Raw genomic sequence first — 25073 nt, 5'->3', positions numbered from 1 at the left:
ACGAACACTGAGGAAATTCAGAGAATAATTAGGTCCTGCTACAAAAATCTGTACACCACAAAACTCAAAAACGTAAAAGAAATGGTCAAGTTTTTAGATAGATACTACCTACCAAAATTAAATCAAGAGCAGATGAGCAATTTTAATAGACCTATAAGCCATGAGGAGATAGAAGCTGCCATCAAAAACCTCCCAACCAAAAAAAATCCCAGGGACAGATGGTTTTAGTGCTGAATTCTACCAGAACTTTCAAGAAGAGCTACTACCTATACTTCTCAAAGTGTTCCACATAATAGAAACAAAAGGCTCACTGCCAAACTCTTTTTATGAAGCTACAGTTACTCTGATACCAAAACCGTACAAAGACTCAACCAAGAAAGAGAATTATAGACCAATCTCACTCATGAACATGGATGCAAAAATTCTCAATAAAATTCTGGCAAACTGAATCCAAGAACACATAAAAAAATCACCCATCATGACCAAGTAGGCCTCATTCCAGAGATGCAGGGCTGGTTCAAAATAAGAAAATCAATCAATGTAATCCACCATTGCCGGTCATTTTTCATTCCAATGGCAACGTCAGCCTTATTGGCAGACTAAGATAGCTATAGTCATCAAGATTTTAGCCCAAATGAGTCAAAATCTAAAGGTATGTATAACATTTCTAATCATCTCTAGCATGATTCAATCATCAAGTCTGAATTATTATTCAGGTCAAGAAAAGATGCATTCCGATTATACTGGAAAACCTCAAATACCTGAGCAAAAATATATCAGTGAAATATAGTTTAAATCACAAGAAAGAGTAACAATGCAAAGTTGGATATTTAGAAAAGACATTCACGTTTAATTGGTATAGATTCTGCAGAAGTAGTTAAGATGTAACAGAAAACAAAGAGTAGTAGCAGCAAATGAAGAGTGGTAGTTAGCAGCACACCTAGAGGATAAAGAGGAAACAAATGTATGCAGTATAAAGAGGAAAAAAAGATGATTCGGATCAGGCTTCTATGAGGTGGACATCCTTGTTCTTTGAAGTATTCAAAAAATAATATATCACCCTCTTTGCCCTGCTTCCTCCAGGGCATACCAGTGATGTATAGTTAGCAAATGTGACCTGAAATCTATTTTCCTACACTGTTTTTGAGGCTGTGACAGATTCATCAAACCAAAACATACCTTAGTTTCCCATTTAGAAAACAAATAAATAATTACTGTCATAGTAGAGAAGGTAAGGAATAGTCTTGAAGTAATTAGAACAGAAAAAAGACTTTCTGAACAGAGCACAATAAGCCTAGGTACCAATAACAATAAATTAAGGGGCCTCATACAACTAAAAATCTTTTGTACTGCAAAGGATACCATCATTCATACAAGCAATCGGGCTACAGAATGAGAATATAGTTAGATCAGATTGACATCTGACAGAGGGCTAGTGTCCAAAATATATGCTAAGAACTCAAAAGAAAACAAACATCAGAAATCAAGAAAACAATTAATCCAATTAACTATGGAGTACAAATCTGAATAGAAAATCTGCAAAAGAGAAAACTCAATGGCTGAGAAACACCTAAAGACATGTCCAACACCCTTAGTCATCAGGGAAAAACAAAATAAACTACTATGAGATTTCATCTTACACCCATCACAATAGCTAAGGTAGATAAAACAAGTGACAATTCATGATAGTGAGCAAGGAGAGTATCCATCCACTCTGGTAGTAGTACAAATTTATACAATCACTATGAAAGAAAAATGGAATCATTTTACCTTGGAATTAATCTGCACTACTCATAGACATATACTGAAATGCCATTTCTTTTCACCACAGAAAACTTGCTGAACCATGTTCATCCTTTCTTTATTGAAAACATCCTAGTTGTCCCTCAATAGATGATGCATAAAGAAAATGTGAGATATTTGCATAGTGAAATACTACTCACCTGTTAAACACAATGAAATTATGAAATTCACAGGGCAATCAATGACACTAGAAATAATCATCCTGAATGAAGCAATCCAGACACAGAAATACAAATAAGGTACTATTAATTTATGTATGGATATTAGGTGTTCAGTCTATGATAACTAAGTTGAATTCCATAAAACTACAGAGGTTAGATATAGAGTAAAGTACTAAATGGATAGATAGATCTCCCTAGGAAAGGAAAAGAGAATAGATAAGTATGGATGAATGGGAGTACAACTGCACTGGGAAAATCAAGTGAAGAAAAGGCGGAAGAGGAGAACAAGGGAGGGAATAGGGAGAGAGACAGCTAAAATTAAAGTCCATTTTAGCAGGAGTACAAAGACCTAATACAGTAGAAGATTCCATATATATCAAGGTGATCTAAATGAAAAATTTTAAGTGCCAGGGAAAACAGGATCCTAACTGGACATCTCTTGTCACCAAATTAACCTTCCAGGACCATATTGAGCTACATGTAATTGAGATATTGGCCAAAATGTCTCAGGGTACCCACCAAACAATGCACGTTGTTACCAAAATTGTAGTTTGTTTTCCACAACTGACAACATGCCCCCACTGCTGAAAACAACACACATACAGCTCATCCAACATGAAGTCATGCCGGTGCCTATACAGAGCCTTTACCCCTATACTCTGGTGTCTTTGGTATAGAAAGGTATCTACATGCTCCTAAAGGAGAAATGTAAACACCAAGCTAGCCACAAATCCTTTGATCTACAGTGGTGTCTGGTCTGTCAGATATGCTAGTACAATGGTGGTCCAAAATGTATAAAAATACTTAATCAATATCTGATTTGACTTAAGACTCATACTATGAAATGGACCCATACTGACACTTCTTGGATGACCAAGAATCTGAGACTACATAGCCCAGGACCCTAGGATAAAAGGAAATACCACTGTTTTAATAAAGAATGAAACTGAAACATCAATAAAATGGCTACTAATGACATTCATTATTGTTATAGAACGGGACCTTGCTCATCCATCATCGGCAAAGGTTTCTCTTGCAGAAAATGGAAACAAATACAATTATCCACAGCCAGACGTTATTCAGAGAGTGTGAGACCTTGGAACAATCAGCCCTAAATGGAATACCTTCATCATATCTTTCTTCTCATGGCTAAAGAAGCATTACAGAAAAAGAGGCAGAGAGACTGTAGGAGCCAGAGAAAATGGAGGGCACCAAGAAAACAAGGGAGAAAAGAATAAAAAAGGTAGTGAAAAAAGTCCCTTCTAATAACGAATGAGCAGTCACCAACCATTATGAGGTGAATGTTGTTTCACATCATTTGGTCTTCCCTACGAGGCTCTTTGTCAGCCTGCACAGCAAGACTGCACATAAAATGTCACAAGATGAGATTCCTTTTCTAGGCAACCATATTATTAATTATTAAAACATTAATAGTTTTATATGAATTGCTCTGCATTACAAGATGAGAAAATCTGAGTAAAATTCATTCTCTAATTTGTTTTATGTTTGTTTCTTTTCCTTGGGAAGAGAAATATTTACATAAAAAACAAATATTTTCAACACTATGCTTAAAATTAAAAAGAGTGGTTTTAAAATCTTAATAGATGCAGTAATCAAGACTTTTTGCTCCAGCGGCAGGATTATTAGGCTTTTCTTTTCATCAGACAACTTACAAAGGAAGTTGGGAATACTGGAGGTGAGTAATTCATAAGCAATGGTAACCAATTGAACAATGAATTAGTAAATTTTACCACTTAAAAAATAGAATAACACTTTATGACTTCTGAAGATAACCTAGTTTTTCAAATAATGAAGACTACACCATGCATATATTTTCATATGCAACAAACTGAAATGATACCCTATTAATGAAAGCTTCTAAGCAACATGAACTTGTCTTAAATGGTATTTTTAAATTTTCTGTCACCTTCCTATTCAAGTAAGTCCTTTTTTATCTACCATACATGTATATCACCTATATGTTTCAGTCAAAGCATACCAGGTTTCATTTATAACACCATTTACCACTAAAAGAAAATATTGACTAACTTAGTTCTTTTAGTCCATTTCTTGTGTGTGGGTAGATAGTCCTTAGATGCTTAGGCTAAATTTGTTCAAATAATGTTTGTAAACTTAAATTGCTTGTAATCATTGTTTTTGGAGCTGATCTACTGGGAGCTCACCAAGGCCAGCTGGACTGTGACCGAAAAAGCATGGGATAAAACCGGACTCTCTGAACATGGCGAACAATGAGGGCTGATGAGACGCCAAGGACAATGGCACGGGGTTTTGATCCTACTTAATGTGCTGGCTTTGTGGAAGCCTAGCCAGTTTGGATGTTCACCTTCCTAGATATGGACGGAGGGGGGAGGACCTAGGACTTACCACAGGGAAGGGAACCCGGACTGCTCTGTGGACTGGAGAGGGAGGGGGAGAGGAGTGGGGGGAGGGGGAGAAGGGTGGGAGGAGGGGTAGGGAAATGGGAGGCTGGGAGGAGGTGGAAACTTGTTTTTTGTTTATGTTTTTTTTTTCTTCTTTTCTTAATAAAAAAAATTATAAAAAAATAAAAAAAAGTAGCTGCAAAAAAAAAACACCTACAAATATCAAAAAAAAGTACATTGCAACTACAGAAACAATGAAAAATTCAACTTCCTAGCAATTCCTTATTTTCTACCAGTTGCCCCCACTTTCAATATTTAAGCTTAAGTCATTTTCAAGAAAGATGAAATAAATTAGAGACTCAGTCACTCAGTGTATATACATGGAGTCCTAGATGATTTTTGAATGAGGTAGATGGTGTGGGTTTGACATAGGACTTGTCGTTTTTTAAATTTGACAGGCACCATAAATAGAGTTTTATATTCTGTCTTTAAAGGTTTAAATTGATAGTTTAAGGTCTACTAAGAAAAGTACTTGGCAGTCATATTTTTATATATACTCAGAAAACACTCAAGCACATATGCACACATATTTTAGAAATATACATGATGCTAGGAAGTATATGCTTTCTTGCTTTGACAAAGCATGCGTGCATAAGAACATAATGCATAATGAATGAGAAGTCCCTTCAACTGGGCAAAACCACAACAATTAAAAACTGAAGAGAAAAGATGACACTAATAGTAAACTCCTCTAGAGCTTATTAAAACAATAATAAAAAGAAGTAGACCTGAGTAGGATATAGTAGGAAGGCCTCGTGTGTCAGCTTTTGGTCTGGGATTTGTAGAAAAACAGCTCTCACAACTTTCCATTTACTGATGTACAGAGTCTTGCCCAAGCCTGCTGTGCCTTGGTTTTAATAATGTGAATAAGTAGAGAGGTGCAGAGGAGCTCCTCAAATTGTTCAATTTTATATAACAAGTATTTTATTATTGATTGGAATCGTTTGCAAATGAAGTGTTCCCCCAAAAGCTCCTGTGGTTTAGGCTCAGTTCTCAGTTAAGTAATTTTCAGAAATATGGTTGTTCAGAGGTAACTAACTGGTGGACTTGCATGTCACTATTTTAGTAATCCATGAAGGTTTTATAATGTCACACCAGTAATATTATGCGCTAAGAGTCTTAGGATCTGGGGCCTAATATGAAGAAGTATATTGTTATCAGCCATGCAATACAGGGGTCTACATTGATAAAACCAATCAATAGTATTTATCTCAATGTGTTTTCTCCTGCTGCTTCTAATCTGGATTTCAACTTTCCTCAGTTCCATAAGCAACCAGGCTGAATGACTGTGAATGAGGTAAAGCTTCTAGTACCATGAAACTACATGAACATTTCGTCTTTCAGTTGTATTTTTCAGGTCCCTTGTCACAGTGATAACAATCTAACTAATTTGGGTGTTATATAAAATAAAAAACACAGAATCTTTTTCAAATAAAGATAAAACTCTAAAAATCCTCTGTATTTGGATTGGTGTTTACTTTATTTGCACAATTGTTACATTGATATAAAGTTACCCTTCCCTGCCACACATTGTGAAACAGATACCATTTTTTAATTTTAGAATATATTCTTCATGTATAACATATATTTTAAGATTTTACTTCTGAAAATAAGTTTAAGAAATGAGTTTACCAATTTTCACATCTACAAGCCAATCCTCCCCAAATAAATACTTCTTGAAATGAGAGTTCCCCAGAAAATTACATAATATTATGTTATTAAAAAAGATTAGTACTGAAAATTCAAAGAAACCAGTGATGAAGTTTAAGAGTTAATACTCCCCTATGAAAAGCCAGAATGAAAATGTGCTAAGTCCGGGAAGATAACCTTTTAAACAATCATGTCAGAAACAAGCTCAAATACCAGCGATGAGACATCTCAGCAAGCATAAAGCCTTCCTTGAATCCATTCTCTGTTTGACCTTCATGCACATCATTCTTCTACACTCTGCCTCTCCACAACTGAATCCCACTTAGCTATGACTCAGCACCTTATTTACTTCACTGATTGTATTAAGCCCACACAAATCATCAGAAAGCTTTAATTTGGTCTCTATGGGCATTCTCTGCTTCCCAGAATTGGTAACAAGGTATTTTAAATCTACCAGACCCTAAGTACACATGTTACGACATCACTATTATTTGTCAAATAAATTACACTACAAATATAATTTTCATCTTCCTTTGCTAACTAGGAGAACTAACACTGAAAACGAGGGGGGGAGGCAAAATTATCTCCTGTGATGTTTTTACAGTAAGAGCAGCAGGATGCAGAGATCCACCCATCAGCCCCGTGCTGAGCTCCCAGAGTCCAGTCAAAGAGAGGGAAGGGGGATTATATGAGCAAGCGGGTCAAGATCATGTTGGGGAAACCCACAGTTGACCTGAGCTAGTGGGAGCTAACTGACTATGAACTGACAACTGGGGAACCTGCATAGGACTGAACTATGTCCTCTGAAAGTGATTGACAGTTTTGCGGCTTGGGCAATTTGTGGGGCTATTGGCAGTGGGACCAGGATTTATCCCTATTGCACTACTGGCTTTCTGGAGGCCATACTCTATGGAGGGATGTCATGCTCAGCCTTGATATAGGGGGGAGGGATTTGGCCCTGCCTCAACCTGATATGCTAGACTTTGCTTATTCCCTATGGGAGGCCTTACTCCTTACTCTTTCTGAGGAGTGGATGAGTGGTGGGGTAGATGGCGGGAAGGTATTTGGGGAGTAGAAGGAGGTGGGAGAGAAACTGTGGTTAGTATGTAAAATAAAAGAAATTAAGAAAAAAAGAATCCAGCTGTAGCGTTCCACCTGAAAAGCACTGATGAGTAAGTAGATTCAGTACCATCTGTGGGGCAAACACAAGCAATAGACAATATTTAAGACAGAAGTGGTCCAGTGAAGCTCCATGTCAAGCTCAGAACATCTAATCAAAGAAAGGCAAGAGGGATTATATGAGCAAAGGGGGTCAAGATCATGATGGGAAATTCCACAGAGACAGCTGACCCCAGTTCATGGGACCTCAGGGACTACTCTATCTAGACAAGAGCTGGGGAGGCTGCATGAGACTGAAGGAACTACACAAGATGCAGTATGCAGCAGTTCGTAGAGCTTGGTCTGTTTGGGTACCCCTGGCAGAGGGTCCATGGTTTATCCCTAGTGCATGAATGGGCTTTTTGGAGTACATTCATCTGTGTAAGATGCCTTGCTCAGTCTTGATCCAGAGTGGAGGGGTTTGATCCTGCTGCAACTTGACATGACAGGTTTTGTTGACTTCCCATAGGAGGCCTTCCTTTTTCTGAAAAGTGGAAGGACAGTGGATTCTGAGGGAAGATTGGTGGATGAGCAGGAGGACAGACGGAAGGTTGAACTGTAATTGTTATGCAAAATGAACAAAAAACTTACCAAAAAAAAAAAAAACAAAGAAAAGAAAAGACAGAAGTGCTCTTCAAAACAGCTTATTTTCATGTTGATAACCAAAGATAAAATTAATATTTCAAACTGATATCAGTGTTATTAATATCCATTGTTATACAGATTAAATTCATTTTCTTAATTGGAAACTATGAGATAATTTGGCAAATCATTTATTAGTTCACTCTTATTAAGATACATTCATAAGAGTAAAAGAACATTCCTGTCATAATTACCACCTCTTGTAATTATTATACAATAAGCACAAATACAACATTGAGTATATTTATCCCCATTTAACACATGAAATTACTGAGGCTCGGAGTGATTTGGTATATTTAGATCCAGTGAAACTTTCTTTTGAATATTTAAGAAACATAGAGAAACATATAATTTTATGGTCCGTGAACATAATATATATGTTTTCCAACCAAGGTAAATGACATCAAATTTGAACCTTATATGGTAAAACAAAGGTAGACTATATCAGGGTTTATGACATGATATAAGAAACTGGGTGTTTAAAAGATCGTCAGCTGCAGTTTCAATGGGCTGCACACTGAGAGTTAAAGGAAGAAGTTCACCCATAAGCCAGGACCCAACATAAGACAGTATAAAGATGAAGTTAGCCAGCAAAATCTTCAGGGCAACTGCTCAATAACACTGCATTGTAGAGAGCAATTACTGAAAAGCTAGAATGCTCTGAAGGGGCTGCTAATTTGTTCCTGCTTTCACCTATAATATTTAATTTCTTATAGCACAAGTGGCCTTTTCCATATAGCTTTGAAGAAAATGTTCCAAGTGAATGCTTCTGTGAGAATTCAATAAAACTCTGTATAAGTACAAAACCTATACATAGTGCTGGCTCCACAAACTCAATTATTAATTGATAAGAACATATCTAATATTTAAAGTAAGAAAAGCTAAGAACCAGGTTATTCTTTTAAGTAACTAACTCATTTTCTATCAACTTGGATATCATTATTACAGATAATAACACGAAAGAGAAATCATCTTTAGTTTCTCAGCATGACTTAAAACTGTATTTATGACCCCCAATGGACTACACTGGTTGTGATTAAATGTGGCTTTTAATCTAATAAACCCAAAATCAGGGTTCCTTTAAGTCGTGAATATGAATCTTTCCCCAAGGGAGTATCATACAAGTTCGATTGGGAACTGAATTATGTAGCCGAAAGTCTATACTCACTGTGTACTTGCGGATTCGTAAGAGAAACGGTATGCTCCAGTTATGAGCGAACTGGTAGGGAAAAGAACACTCCAGTAAGAATGAAAGCAGACATATCAGCTTCTGCTAAACCGAGATGCTGCTCCAACACACAAAATTCAGAGTGGCTCATAATGCAAAGCTTGTAGCTTATGATTGAAACTATACATCGCTCAAGTTGTAGTTATTAAGGGGAAAGGCGTCAAAGAATATATCTTCAAAACTATGATAGAGGAGCCTGTGAAAATATGCATTTCAATCTGTTTACATTAATGGAGACCTGTTACTCTAAGAGTATATTAGAGGAAACAATAGGCAGTCTTGCAATAAAGAAATAATATGGAGAATCATCTGCCATCTCTATTAATATTGTTCTTCATAGTACTGAATCTCAGCTCCAAGATACATTACAGAGTGCATGGGTTCACATTTGGGGGCTATTGAAGGTGTTCATAGCTCTTCATTATTTAAAATAACATTGCTACAAAAAAACCATAAATCATACTGTATGTATTTATAGTAATGTTTTGTTAAAAATAAAAGCCATGTGATTCCTTAAGCAAAATTACTTTTCTGCACAGAAAATCTAAAGATATATCATTATTTTTTCTTTTATTATTAATACAGTTAATGCTCAAGTTATATACCCAAGATGTCTTTTTATATTTTAAAAGGCTGTAAGTTTTAAGAACACTGAATCACACATTGTCTCCTCAATGTATTTCATTATATATCACTGAAGCTAATCTAATCTTACAGTGGTACAATATGTGGAATTGGAGAGAATGTGATTGAACTTTTTGAACCATTTTTTGGGCCCTAATTCTATGGAAAAAGCTAGCCTGAAGATCTTTAAAAAATTTTATGGATGATGATTCTGTCAGCGGTAGAACAACTACAATTTGTTGCTTCATTGACAAAGTGTATTGGTATCCCTTGGAATATGTGTATTTCTGACATTGTGGAAGAGTCTTTTCAATGTGGCTGATAGGAAGAAAAAGTGGTGAAAGAAATGTAGAAGATTTCAGTTTATCTTCTACTAAATATCTGAGTATTAGAAGAAAAACATAGAAAATGCAATTGCTAAGGGACCTGTTTTTATAAGACAGTTAAGGCCTCATTTGCTTCTTACCCCAGTTCACCCATCTAGATAAGTGAGACTTACACATTACCCTCATGCTCAAAATTAGAAGTCTAAGCACAACTCCCTGCCATGCATTAAGGAAGATGAATGAATGAATGAATGAATGAATGAATGAATCGGAAAATGAACGCAGGAATAAATGAGATGAATTAGCACAGGTTCTTCAAGTTCTGTTCTGGAGCCCAGAACTATCAGATTGGAAAATCTTAAGACCATCAAAGGACATGTTTCACAAGGCTTCTTTCCACTTTTATAAAAAGCAATGAACAGCTGCTTAGGACACGACAGTCTTCATTCAGCCAAGCTTCCTGTAAGGCTGACCAGGGAGCTCTAGGCATGAAGACATCAAAAGATTCTAGTCATGCCAAGGTGAGCTTTTCAGGGATATAGCTGCCTCTGAGCCAGTCACGCTTCTGTATGGCGCCCCCAACTCATTCTCCTGTAGCTAATGGGACGGTTCTCATTGGTTCACTAAACTGAATTGGTTGGGATGTCCTTTCTTTGTTTGCTTTTGGTTCCATATATGATATTTACCTAAGTCTCCCAAGGAAGAAATAATTCAACAAAAATGGTACATTGCTGCCGTGATTTTACAACAATCAGGCTGATGTCATTAAGTAGAAAGAAAATCATTTTTGGTTTATAAGTTTTCTTCATATGCTTCTAATAACTTCAATTTGGAAAATTCATGAGGCCAATCCAATTGAAAATGAGCAAAATTCCATGGACGTTTTAATGAAGCCATTTATATCATAAATTCCTACTTGAATTTTTATCCAATTCCTACAATAGAGAGATTGATTTATATATAGAAACACTAAATATTTCCATGAACTTGGTGTGTTTTAAAATAATAATATACTTCATAGTGGTTTGCAATAGTTCAGAAAGAAATATAATCATGGTAGTTCTATATTTTCTTTAAGAATAGCTTTATTCTGACTACAGTACAGTTCTGCCATTATATACGTTATACTAGTCAGATTTTTGATTCCTTTTAGACAAGAGTAATTATTTGAAAAATCTTTAGTGGAATTTTCCTATTAAATATTAGTGCACAGTGATTAACCTTTCCAGAACACTTTCACAAAAGAATCATCTCGGTCAGGTTTTTACATGCAGTGTCCAGGGACTACTCTGACTAGTACATTCTTCTTACTCTCATTTCTTACAAACTTTCACATTTCATGGGCAGTAGTATGTCAGTGTCTGTCAAGAAGTAATATGATTAGCTGCTATTGCTCTCAGTATAGTTGCCAGTGTATTTCACATAAGACATTTCTATTTTGCAAAGGTTTTATCTAGAATATCACCCACAGACTATGTTCAAACACTTCTTGACTTCATATTCTAGCTATGTGATCTCTCAGGTGATGAGACCTACCTGAAGGAAGTAAGTCCATTCTGTGGCCTTTGACGATCAGCAGCCCAGCCTCTGGTCCAGGTATGCCCTGCTGTATTGTAAAGCTGCTTAAGCACTATCTTCCACTACCTAGAAAAAGGCTGAGCCTGAAGCCTTGCCCTCCCCAACATGATATGCTCAAGTCCTTATAAAACCATCATAAAATGAGTCTTTCAACAATTAAGTTTTATTGCTCAGGTCTTTTGTCCAGAGGGAAACAAAATTGGGAACATGTCTGTGGTTTGATACATAGAGGAAACAAACTACTAATGAAAACAAAACAGGAAATGGAGCCGTAATCCTTTTGTTCAAGTCTAACAATGGATCATCTCTTTATTTTCTTTTAGTTTTTCTTTTTTAAATTGATTTTTATTGAGCTCTACATTTTTCCCTGCTTTCTTCCCTGCCTCTCCCCTTCCCTTCAACGCGTCCCCAAGGTCCCCATGCTCCCATTTTACTCAGGATCTCTTTAACATGGTGATGATGACAAGCTCTCTGTACTCTGCTGCCTCAGTTGATGAGGTGGCAGGTTTATTTTAAAATCAATCACAGAAAATATAGAAGACATTTCAGAAATGGAAAGCCTTTTCAAAGGATAAATTAAACACCATGGATATGTCATAACAAAACAGAGCCATAAAAAACCACAGGGTCAGAGTACCTTTAAGATATACCATGCATGTTCTGAATTTTTTATTTTTAACAGATAAGGAATTCCAAGTGTGAAAGAATATTATTGATTTATACAGTATAAGTATGTTTATCATCTAGACTGGAATTCTCCCACTATCCCATGCAATGAGTATTAATAATTCACATGAAATATATACCAAAGCAAATACATATCCATCCTTTCCATTCTTTACAGTATTTCTGAAATCTTGGACAAATTTTGATATATATATATATATATATATATATATGTATATATACATATACATAAATATATATATATACAAGTGTGTATGTGTGTGCACAGTTGAATTTACTAAAGTAACTAAAACTTATACCACTTGTCTTAAGTTCTTGTTTGCTTCTTCATTACTCATACCTGCTTGTACTGTAAAATAATTAGAATAATTATTTCACCTCTCTGGTTCTGAGTAGCTTTGCCTCCAATTCAACATTTCAAAATGACTCATATTTCCACTCACACATAGCAACTGGATTTTTAGATAGATATGGTGAAATTATTTTCTCTTACGCGCCATCTGGAAAGGAGAAAGTCCTGTCCCCTACTTATCAAAATATTTTACAAAAAAAAGAAATCAAAAACAAAAAAGCAAGGTAAGGTCATGTTAAGGTATGAAGAATAATTTGTCCTTGGTTAATTGTTGAACAATTTATTATATGAATTTAATATTGTTTTTCATAAAATAGACTAATAAGTAAAAAATAATTTGCTGAAAGAAATTTCTTTTTAGGTTATTTTTATAACAACAGATTTTTGTCTCTGTTATTCACTTAGATGTTTGAATTAAGATTATAGTTATAATCTGAGAAATATATTCAAAACTACCACTGCTCATCAAAAAATGTAATGTAAACACTGTTTTATAATAGGTATATGAGCCGGGCGATGGTGGCGCACGCCTTTAATCCCAGCACTCGGGAGGCAGAGGCAGGCAGATCTCTGTGAGTTCGAGGCCAACCTGGTCTAGAAAGGCTAGTTTCAGGACAGGAACCAAAAAACTACAGAGAAACCCTGTCTCAAAAATAAAAAAAAAATAGGTATATGGATTTATAGAACTTTACATTACAATCAATGATTATCATCAAGGTCCTATACCAGAAGGTGCAGAGTGACGTCAATCATTAGTATTATCTCAAGAACCAATCAGCAGTTTACTGATACATGCTACTCCATGATTAATTGTTGGCAATAGAAATATCACATTTTAAAAATTGACTCTTCAAATATCTTTCAGTGAGTCTGAAAATTGAACTCTTGGTTCTATGCATAGTGGATTAGTACTTTAACATTCCCAGCTCCAAACTCTGGTCTTAATATGGTTAGTTAAATGCAATTTTAAATGAATTAAATATAAGCTATGAACTGTGATTCATCTTTTGAGTGATAAATTTTTCTATTAGATTTCTCTCTTCTTTCATTATTAAACAAATTTCTCCTTTCTGGATGATGCTATATTTTTAAATATTGTACTTTGACAATAAAATAAATGCACATATAACAGAAAAGTATCTAAGCTGCAAATTTTGTGTAAGTTATACAAGATCGTTAGAAATTGTGTGTAAATAATAAGAATAATATCATTGAAGTTTTTCAAATAATAAATTAATAATATTGAGTTATTTTTTAATAGATTGTAAAAGTATTGCTATGAAGAGTTAATCATTTAAAAGTAGCCATCTCTGATGACATTTTTGTTCTAAATTTCTTGATACTCTTTAAAGAAAGGGTACTTTTAAATGTTTCTTCTCATGAAGTCTAGAGAGTTCCTATGGGATCATTTTGAACCATTTTCTTATGGTATCATTGCAAATTATTATTTTTACTAATAAAATAAATCTAAATCCAGCCAGAGAGTTGTGGGTTACACCTTTAATCCCAGCACTTGGGAGGCAGAAGCAGTAGATCTCTGCGAGTTCTAGGCCAGTCTGGTATGAGCTACACTATGAAACCCTATCTCAGAAACAAAAACAAACAAACAAAAATCTCTCCAGAAATCTTCTAGATACCAAAGAGTGACACAGAGCTTCTCTAAAGCTGTAACTTATTTCAGGCTCATCACCAGCACAGCCCATCGACATAACTGAAACAGAACATCTTGTTAGTATCAAACACTATCCATGCAATCTGTCAAGCTCCCTCAGCCTACTTGTCAGATATCTACTGGACTCCATCTGGTCATCTTATTTTCCTTCCCAATCTTTTTCCAGCGCCAAAACTTCTTCCAAGTCCCTACAGTTCTGTTGAGAGACATTTTTGTTTCTTGAACTTATCTAACAGCAGGATGGATTCACAAAGCAAAGTCTAAAAGAATAACACTGCAGTATTAAAAAAAAAAAAGCAGTTTTTAATGTAGTCTGTAAAAATGGTATAAGAGAATTTATTCAAGCATTATAATTTTCTCCAATCTACTTTTTAAATGAAGGGAGACATTTAAAAGCCATTAGTGTAAAATTGCATTTTTGAGATTGATTTGGAGAGAAGTTAAGATTGACACATACAGAGGTGGAAGAAAAAGTCAGTCAGACCTCTTTGTATCCTGCTCCCATCGCGGTCATGAAAGCACTAGGTGTCAAAAGAAGTCTTGAAGCATTCACGGAGAACATAATTGTTAGAGAACATACACTCTGTAAATTATCAAATATCTTCTTAAAATTTTACATTGCTTTTCAAACTCCTTTAACGATTCTAATATTAGACAACTTATAAATGCTTACATAAAAGATCTTTTAGCATACACACTATTTGAACTTTAAGTCATAGTATAACTATGTTTTTAATGTGAAATATTTGGATGCATTTTTAATTTGGTCTTGAATCAATATGCAGTTACTAGAAATCAAAATCTATTTTATCATCATTAAACATTTTCAGTTTTCTGTTTAAATGGTTTTTTATTCTGTTTATGAGTCTTTTTATACTACCCAATCAGCAATAAACAATAATTTTTGGTGCACAGGTACAAAATTCAGTCTATGAACAGAGTAAATGATTGCACATGAGTCCTCTCTCAGACAATCCAAACTCCAAAAAGTTACAGTAATAGATAAAAGGGGTGCGTGTTCCAGACACTTGGGCTTATTTTCTCATCTGCTCAATGTCAATCTTTTGATACCATTTACTGTCAACCCAATTTACTATTTCCATTTTGATGATTTTTGTTTCTTCTCTCAAATTTGATTTAAATGTTTCACAAAACCAAGTCATTTGACTATATTACTCTGCCCTTCACTATCCTAAAAGTACAGTCACAAAAAAGCATAAAACAGACCAATTTCTTACTCTCTGTAACTATAAGAAAAGATCTTTCAATTAGTAACTTACAGTAAATGAAAACTTACTGCTCACATTTCTGAATGTTGGAAGCCCAAGATTGTGGGGCTAACAGACTCTGACTACTGAGTGCTGGTTTTTCATTCTACAGAAAGTGTCCTTGTATCCTCAGAAGGCAAAGGAACAGCATGCATACTCTACCTCCTTTTTAAAAGCACTAACCCTATATAAAGGCAGATTCCCATGCCTTCAGCATCTTCCAGATCACTCACCTCTTAATGTCATCGTGACCAGAATTGTGTTTCAGCATTGAAATATGGGGAGAAACACAAAAATAACTTATAGCCATAGTTACCATAAAGAAATAATTCCCCACCTATGAGTACTTTACCAAAGAATGGCATTAGCACTTAATTAGATTATCAGACTCAGAGAAATCCATTAATATAAGAACTAGCAATGCAGACTATGCTTGTGCATGAGAACTATAAATTCAATATCATGAAAATCAGGAAGGAAGATACTAAATTTAGGTTTGGTAACTTGTAGAAAATAAAATAGTACAGCCAGATTCAGGACTTTAGGAACACAGTGTATGTAACACTGCTGATTTTTGGATAGCGTCTCTAGGTTTTCCTTGCAGCAATGCATTTTTCATGTGTACACCTGAAATGTCATTGCAAGTTGTAACAACACTCAAGTCAGCAGTAATAACAGAGAAATCCAAAGCAAAAATTCTGATAGACAGTCATATTTTACTGGAATGTTCCATTCTATTGATGTCATAACAATGCTGTAAAGTTCTTGACTGTAAAATGTATGTGCTCTTTCACATCATATTTCAATCCACAAAATAACCTTTTCATATGATGTGCCTTCAAAAGTTGAATATAAGATAAAATACTTACATAATAAGCACTCTCAGAGAAAGGTATCTAGTTAGCAAAACCACAGAGAATGATGCCTACGATGAACTGCTGTTTATTAATCTATTGTCATGTTACTGAACAATAAAATAATATAATCACAATAGATAGTAGATCACTGATGGCCTTACCTTCTTGAACAGCTTGGAAAGGGTTGTTGCCATCAACGAATGTCACTGAAAATGTGATTTTCTCAGTCTGAAGGATTTCCTCATTCTGATTGAGGTCACCAACTGCTGTGCGGAATACCTCGTCATCTTTTTTAGCAGATTCATCAAAAATTGCTCCTAGAAAGAAAGGAATGTTTCTATTAAAAAAAATATAAAAACTGTCATGATATCTGGCAATATGCCTAAGACACATTTACCTGAAAACTGTACACTTTCACGTAAAGACTTAACCATATTTATCACAGGAACAAACTGCTCTGAATACAGGCTCTCACTAAGCATGAATGCATTCTCTCTTCTTTCAAGTGTAGATGAGGAATAGTACATCAAAATGTTGATGCAGGGGGAGCATCCTGGAGACAATTTTACATGCTCATTGCTGTTTTTAGGGTTTTCAGGAGAGTAGATAACACACCAACGTGTTCGAAGAAGTGTGCCAATCACAGATTGAGGAATTTTTTTCTCTAGACAAATGAGATACACTCTGGACATTTACTATGGTCCACTCCCAGAGTAGACAGGAATTCAGATTCTCAAATGAACTAAATTGCTTTTGCTTTTTTATCTTCTTTTTTTTAATATTTATTTATTTATTTATTATGTATACAATATTCTGCCTGTGTGTATGTCTGCAGGCCAGAAGAGGGCACCAGACCTCATTACAGATGGTTGTGAGCCACCATGTGGTTGCTGGGAATTGAACTCAGGACCTTTGGAGGAGCAGGCAATGCTCTTAACCACTGAGCCATCTCTCCAGCCCTTGCTTTTGCTTTTTTGTTTACATTCATTTTTCTCTCCTATTTTGAATCGAGTTTTCATAGCCATTTCAGCACTATACCCAATATGTTTTACAGATAATCCAGACATGCAGATTTCTGAATGGATTAAAAAAAAAAAGAAACTTTTCTTTGAAGGATTAACTTAACAGCAGTATTTCCTGTCCCACCCACTAATGATGACAGTGAGTGCCACAGTTCAGTCTTAACATTTGTTTGTTCATAGTATAGTAGTTAAACACAGATGTTTCTACAAGATACTAATTGATTTCAAATCTAATTCTGCCTCTTGTGGAGTAGCAGGAAATTGTTCACACCAGGAATTATGAGCCTCAAGTTTATAGTCAGCACCAGGATGACCCTATCTATAAGCAACTCTACCTATGAGCAACATTAGTATTAAAGTTGATATGTCAGTAAGGTGTGAAAAAAGTAGTTAAAATATCAATGTGGTTAGTATTTCTTGATGTTCTAATTCACTATATGGATAAATCTGGAGGGCATTATACTCATAAAATAAATCAACCACACAAATTGTCGTATGACCCCACTTCTGTGTAGAATCTAAGTAAAATGAGAAAAGCCTAGAGATTACACGTTCTCCTAGGCACAGGACTGAAGGAAGCAAGGCATGGAGATGAAGGAAGCAAAACTCCAGTAGCTACAGCCCTCATATAGGCACCGGGAAGAAGAGAAGCAGAAAGAGCAGACGAATGGTTGAAACTGTCATCGCTTGCTGGTCTTACACAACTACTGAGAATGGAGGAATCGGGAAGCAGAGCTGAAGGGTTCAGACTCTAGTAATTTACAGACTTTACACTGGCACTGGGAAGGGGGTAAGCCGAAAGTACAGGTAAAATCACAAACAGAAAAGATGAGAATCAGGGCAACATGGTTGACCATGCATTAGAAATGGGCTCTAAGAGCAGACTTAGGGTGTTTCAGTATATTCTCAAAGGCAGACAAGAGTCTGTGTGGAAGGAGAAGAAGATAAAATTGTGCTCAATATTGTAACCACTTTGCTATGTAAATAAAAATGAATGTATCAATTAGTATTCCTTAAAATAGATGACAAAAAGGATTTTAACTCAGAGAACATATAATTATAATTAACTTTTAATATTACAGATATCATTTGTTATAAAATATTTTATGTTTCTTTGTCTATATTTAATACTATAAATATATTTAGCTTTGAAATAAATATTCAGAACCAGATATATGCCACATCTTTGATACAGGTCATATTTCACAATGAGGGCAAGAACACTCTTCTTCACTCCAGTATCCTTGCACAAAATGACAAAGGGTTGTGACTTCCACACTGTTGCTATGAGGAATCACAATGGAGAACAGTTCTTGGCCTCATTGAAAGTCTACAGGCCATTTCATTTGAGTTTACACTTTTTAAATTATTATTAATAACATTTTATTTTATTCTAATCCTTCATCATGAAAGGATGCATATATTTTAAACTACATAACCTATTCACTTCAAATAGTTGACTAATTTAAATAAGATTTAAAAAGACTGATTCATATTTAGTAAAATAATGAACAAATTACTACAGAGCTCACTAGATATCCAGTCGAATATATGTTGTTCTTAACTTATTTGTAACTGCAAAAACAAACTGTGTGTGTGTGTGTGTGTGTGTGTGTGTGTATATATATATATATATATATATATTAGTTTCTCATTATATGTTTAAATATTATACAGTTTTTTATATGCAGACTTAGGTGTGTGTATACAAATTTAATATAACACACATTGTTTATATACACAAATATTTAGATAAATGTAGAAATTTCACATTGCAGTTGTGATGATTATGTATAACTGGCATTCAGTCCCCAGGCCTTCCAGTGAGTGAAAGACAAAGCTATGAAAGATATTATTCAATGTGTGAGTCAATATTCTAATAAAGGAAGCATGATGATTTGAGGTCCAGCAAGTGTGACAGGTCAGTTTTTTTCTTTACAGCTGAGAAGGTTTCCTGCTAAAATACAATCTCTGAAGAGTGCCCGACATGAATCTGGCTTTCTCTTCTGACTGATCTTTTGTCTTTACATGGATTACACTAATCCTGTGACCTGGCTTCTGTAACCCTTGTCTTTCATTTCCTGTCTACATTGAATATCTGTCCAATGCTGAATATATGAGAAAGATAGTGAATAATTTTCATTGACATACAAATGGCACATGTCTTAATTATGTAATTATATATCTATTGAGTGAATACTCATATTTTATTAATGTAACAAAATAGATATTGCTGACTACACATTTTATCCCATTCTGTTATTTCTGAAATAGGTTAATTTAATATACAAGAGCTAGCTATGAATATGTCTGAGCTGTTGGCCAAACAGTGTTGTAATTAATATAGGTTTGTGGGATTATTTAGGTCTGGGTGTCCAAAAACGAAAATACAGTCTTCAGTTGTCTAAAGGCACCCATCATTTGGCAATGTACATCTATATAAAGCCTAAAAATTAAAAAAAAAAGATTTCTAGACACACAATAAATGGGAGTCAATTGGATCTTCTTGGTAGGCACATTTTTTTTTTAGATATTCACTGTTTGCTGGCTCCAAACAGAGGGTGGCTTCTTTAAGAGATGGCATTCATAGCCAGGCAGTGATGGCACATGTCTTTAATCCCAGCACTCGGGAGGCAGAAGCAGGTAGATTTCTGTGAGTTCAAGGCCAGTCTAGGTCCAGGATAGGCTCAAAAACTACAAGAAACCCTGTCTCAATAGACAAAAGAAAAGAAGAAGAAGAAGAAGAAGAAGAAGAAGAAGAAGAAGGAAAAGGAGGAGAAGAAGGAGAAAGAAGAAGAAGAAGAAGAAGAAGAAGAAGAAGAAGAAGAAGAAGAAGAAGAAGGAGATCGAGAGAAATGGCTTCCTGGTTTGTACTGGTGGCATGAGGAAATGAAGAGCTCTGGCTCTTTCGGTAGAACCTGCTACAGAGCACTTAAATGGAGTTTGTGAGCAGAGTGTTACAAGTTGATTAATGGTGGCATAGAACTGACACATCCCTGGAGCTGGGGCGGTGAACATGGCTTACAGAGGTGGTGAGCATACCTCTGCCATGTTGGACTTTGCAGAGCCAAAAAACAAAGCCACAGCATTAGTCCTAGCCATACCTGTTCAGCATTAAAAGAGAAAAAGAAACACTCTTCTGATCAGAAAATGATTACAAATACACAATAAGACGGATTCAGGCAAAAAACACCTCTGAATGAGTCTCAGTGTTGGATAATTGTAGATGGGATTAGGAGAGAGAAAAAATACAGACAGTCATAGATTAAAGACATAAAGATAAAATATTAAAAAGTAATAGAGTAAAGAAAATAAGTCATGTAAAACGAAAATACACAGAGAGTGTGGATTACGTGTATTATTTGGTTTTCTTTGGATTTTTCGACTGTTAATGAGTTAACAGCTGAAAATTCTTTGATTCTGGTAGCTGCTAAACTAAACATACATATATATTTTTTAAAGGTATCTGGACTTCAAAATTTGAGTCCAAGGATATGTTACTTTGGAAAATAGGTTCTGCTTTTGTTTCCACATAAGATGAGAACCCATGAATTCTTTATAGGCTAATGTGGCTTGATGAAACGAGATGCCCCAGCTGGTCTTCATGAACCCTAAAAATACTTCGTTAAGAAATAAGCATGAAGCAGTTTGGAGAAAACAACACACAAATTCTAAAAATGATTGTATTTAAACATGTGTTTTCTTTAAAAGGGGGTTGATTTTAAATGGTTAATGGTCATAATTAGTCTATTTCTAAAAATAAAATGAGTATAGGCTTTCATTTATTAATACAAATTTAAGGACAGTTTGTTTTATGCATATTTATACTCTTGTTTAAGATGTTATATTTATACAGCTCATTTAAAATGTAATGTATTATTAAAAATTACAGATCAATAGTAATTTATAATAGTCAAACTAGTTCTTAATTTTCAAAGAAACCCCAAATGTATTTGTTTGGAAGAAAGTGTTGGAAGGCATTGGATTCTGAACAGAAGATTTCATCCTGCAGTCCAGGAAAGTATACTTATCTTTCTTCTAAAGTGTGCTATGCATCTAATAACAGCAACCACAGCAGTTACCAGCCATTAGTACTAACCACTGCATGAAGCATGCCACAAGTGTTATTTCAAGTAGTTTTAGTGCTAATCCATTGGGGATAAATGGTGCTCACATTCACTGTTCTGACAGCTCAAGAGAATGAGAACTGCTGCCAAATCCACAGCTTTAGTTTCTGACTAAATCTCCTGAAACTTACATGTGTCTAATGGTCAAGTGACACACAAGCAGAAATTAGAAGGTAACACTATGTTCATGTTAACTACAATAAATTTTTTTATAGATAAAAATGTAAAACATTCTAATCTTACTTTTGTTTGATGAAGTTTACTGTTTTAAACATGTCTAATTAATGAATTTTTAAATAATTTGGGAAGATAAAATAGTATCACAGTAAGTTTTGTTATAATATTATATTGTGATATATTAAAAAAGCAGAATTTAGCTAAAATATTGCATATGCAATTTTCTCAAACATTTTACTTATATCTTTTTTGGATGATTATCTAATATGAAACATTCTCAAACTGAAACAACTTTCTTAATCTTTTTCCATTTACTTTACATTATGACTAAGTGAATTCTGAGAACATGTATGCTGATAAATCCTTGAGATCCTTAGAATTACATGCAGGACTTATGTGGGGGTGACAAACACTCTGTCACTAAGTACTTTCCTCTCAGTGGTATGTCCTTAAATACATGATTCAGAGGAAATATCCAGTTATTCTATTTTTAGGAATTGTTCTTTTCAGAGGCAATGTCAACTAGTAAATTCAATGTAGAAGTCAGTCTGAAGGTTTCTGAAAAACTAGAAATAGATCATATAACCCAGCTGTACCACCCTGGGCATACACCTGAAGGACTTCATATTCTATTACAGAGATTCTCTTTGTGGCTCTATTAAAAAGAGATAGAAAATGGAACTGGTCAAGCTGTATATCATCTTAAGAATATATAAAGAAAACATAGTATGCATACAAAACAGAATATTACTCAACAGTGAAGGAAAAGAGAGTCATGAAATTTGGATAAAGTTATTAAAAAATATACTCATGGAGGTAACCTAGGACCAGAAAGATAAACACAACATCTTCTGTCTTTGGTTCTTTTATTTTTTATGTTTAAACTGTAGCATATGTAAATGTCAGGACACTGGAAACAGATTATTGGGTACAGATGCCTTACAGGAGTGAGGGTGAAAAAAAATGTACAGGTGACATGATAGTAATCAGTGGAACAGTCAGAAATGTCCAAGCATGGAGAAGAATGGGGAATGGGGAAATGAGATGTTGGTAGAAGGACTACAAAAAATGAAGGGTGTAAAATACTATAGTTATATCAAAACTTACAATCTTCCAACTCAAGAAACAGCTTCATCAGAAGAGATAGTAGAAGTCAGGTAACATGAAAAGAGGCCAGTAAAATAGATTATCAGGGTTTAAGTCAGGCATAGAGGAACAGAGAAGGAGAGCCCAGAGGGATAGGTTGTCAAAAGTAAGGATACAGGAAGAAACCTCATAAAAATCTTCTTGTATGTAAGCTAATTTAAAAATATATATATACATTTCATACATATATTGTTAAAATACATATTTACATGCAAATATATGTATATATATATATTTGTATATATTTAAGGGGAATTTGAAAATAAGAAGACCATTCATAAGTAGACAATACTGTTACCCCCAAAAATATGGTTTATTACATGAAAATATCAGGGCTAACTACATGATATCTTTCAACATTAATCAGGGAGGTTACTGTAAACAGAGCATCAGAGATACTGTAAACAACACAGGCTATTGATATTGCTCTTGGTTGTCTACTAAAACTTATTGGAAAGACTTTAGGCCGAAAACATCATTCACTTTGGTTACAGCAAATCTAAACTGGGACACAAAAATCTCTCCTTGCTAACCATCTCACATGGTGCCAGAAGGTGCGATGCTGGCTTCAGGAGGGAAAATATCAAAGGTCTCACATATTACTCAGTTGTGCTTCAATTATCCAAGGCTAAGACATCTTCCCAGAATAGGAAATGGAAAGAATGAAAGATCCTAAAGAAATGGCAGAACAGCAGTCATGTTAGGAAATGATATGGTTAGTCCATATCATTATCTGAATATGTTTGGCCTCCATAGACTCAAGTGTTCAAATCCTTAGCCCATAGGAAGTGGCACTATTGGGAAGTATGGCCTTGCTGAAGGAAGTGTGTCACTGTGGCAATGTTCATTGAGATCCTCCATGCTCAAGTTACACCCAGTGTTGTACACAGCCTCCTTCTACTGCCCCTATCAAGATGTAGGACTCTCAGCTACTTCTCTGCACCAGTCTGCCTGTATGATATTTCTCACCATGATGATAATGGACTAAACCTCTGAAAATGAGTCAGCTCCAAATAAATGTTTTCTTTTCTAAGAGTTATCATTGTTGCTGGGTGGTGGTAGCACAAAACTTTAGTTCCAGCACTCCAGAGGTAGAGGCAGTCAGATCTCAGTGAATTTGAGCCCAGCTTGGTATACAGAGCAAATTCCAGGATAGGCTCCAAATCTACACAGAGAAACCTTAGCTTGTATAACAAAAGAAAAAAAAATAGTTTCTGTGGTCAATGTGTCTTCACAGCAATAGAAATTCAAAGACTGTACAAATCAACTCATACTTGCAGTGGTTACTTCAAAAAAAAAAGACTTACACAAGATAGAGACAACCAGGGGATGAAGAGATGGATCAAGAGCTAAGAGTGTATACTGCTCTTCCATAGGACTTGAGTTTAGTCTCATCATGTGCAAGGGACTCAAAATCACCTTTAACTCTAGTTCTAGAAGGCTCCAAATCCATTTGCCTCCCTAGACACTAATAATCATAAAACATAACTTTCCCACAGATACATAATTAAATTATAAAATAGCTTTTAAAAAGATTAAACTAGTTAAAAACCCAGCATGGAATGAGGATCACCCAACATTTCTGAAGGAGTGATTGGCAGCTAAAGACAAATGAGGAAAATGAATCATTCCCCTTCAAAGACATCAGGATATAACCACTGGTTGGTTAGTTACTGATATCTCAGTGGATGACCACAAACACATGTGCATATATGAAGCACTAATTATTGGCTACTTAAAATAAATAATAATAATAATTTAGGACGTGAGGTTTGAAAAAGAGTAGGCTATGAGAGGGTTTAGGTGGGAGGTAGTAATAAAATGTATGGAATTTTAAAGAATATTTTTCCTCATTATTAATATATCCTTTATAGGATGATAATGCAGTAATCAACTTTATATATTAAAGGACTTTGATAATTCATTTAAAATTGTAAATGTACATTTTTATCCAATTCTCATATTTCCTTAATAGTAGTTTGCCCTCTCTTTATATTGTCTTATAGTTATTCATATTCCATTTATCACTATTTAGTTTATACCCAAACATCATTATTGTTTTAAGTATAGGTAATCAAGTTCAAGAGTGCATTGCCAGAATCATCATGGAATTATACTATAGTATAGAATGACACAAATGGAATATGAGAAATT

At 34.9% G+C, this 25073-nt stretch overlaps 1 protein-coding gene across 5 annotated transcripts in view; it reads right to left on the bottom strand.

The window, feature by feature from the left end:
- Positions 1-25073, bottom strand: part of Grid2 (glutamate ionotropic receptor delta type subunit 2) — a 1406062-nt gene that overhangs the window by 1133169 nt on the left and 247820 nt on the right. For all 5 annotated transcript variants that reach the window (XM_041638370.1, XM_041638390.1, XM_041638352.1 and 2 more), the window contains exon 2: positions 16609-16764. In XM_041638370.1, coding sequence (XP_041494304.1) covers positions 16609-16764 — 156 coding nt within the window. The remainder of the gene's footprint in view (positions 1-16608; positions 16765-25073) is intronic.

Source organism: Microtus oregoni, unplaced genomic scaffold (assembly GCF_018167655.1).
Source record: "Microtus oregoni isolate MIOR12 unplaced genomic scaffold, Mior012 000002F_ref0000024, whole genome shotgun sequence".
NCBI classification, from domain to species: Eukaryota; Metazoa; Chordata; class Mammalia; order Rodentia; family Cricetidae; genus Microtus; species Microtus oregoni.
This window is presented reverse-complemented; position numbering and strand designations above follow the sequence as displayed.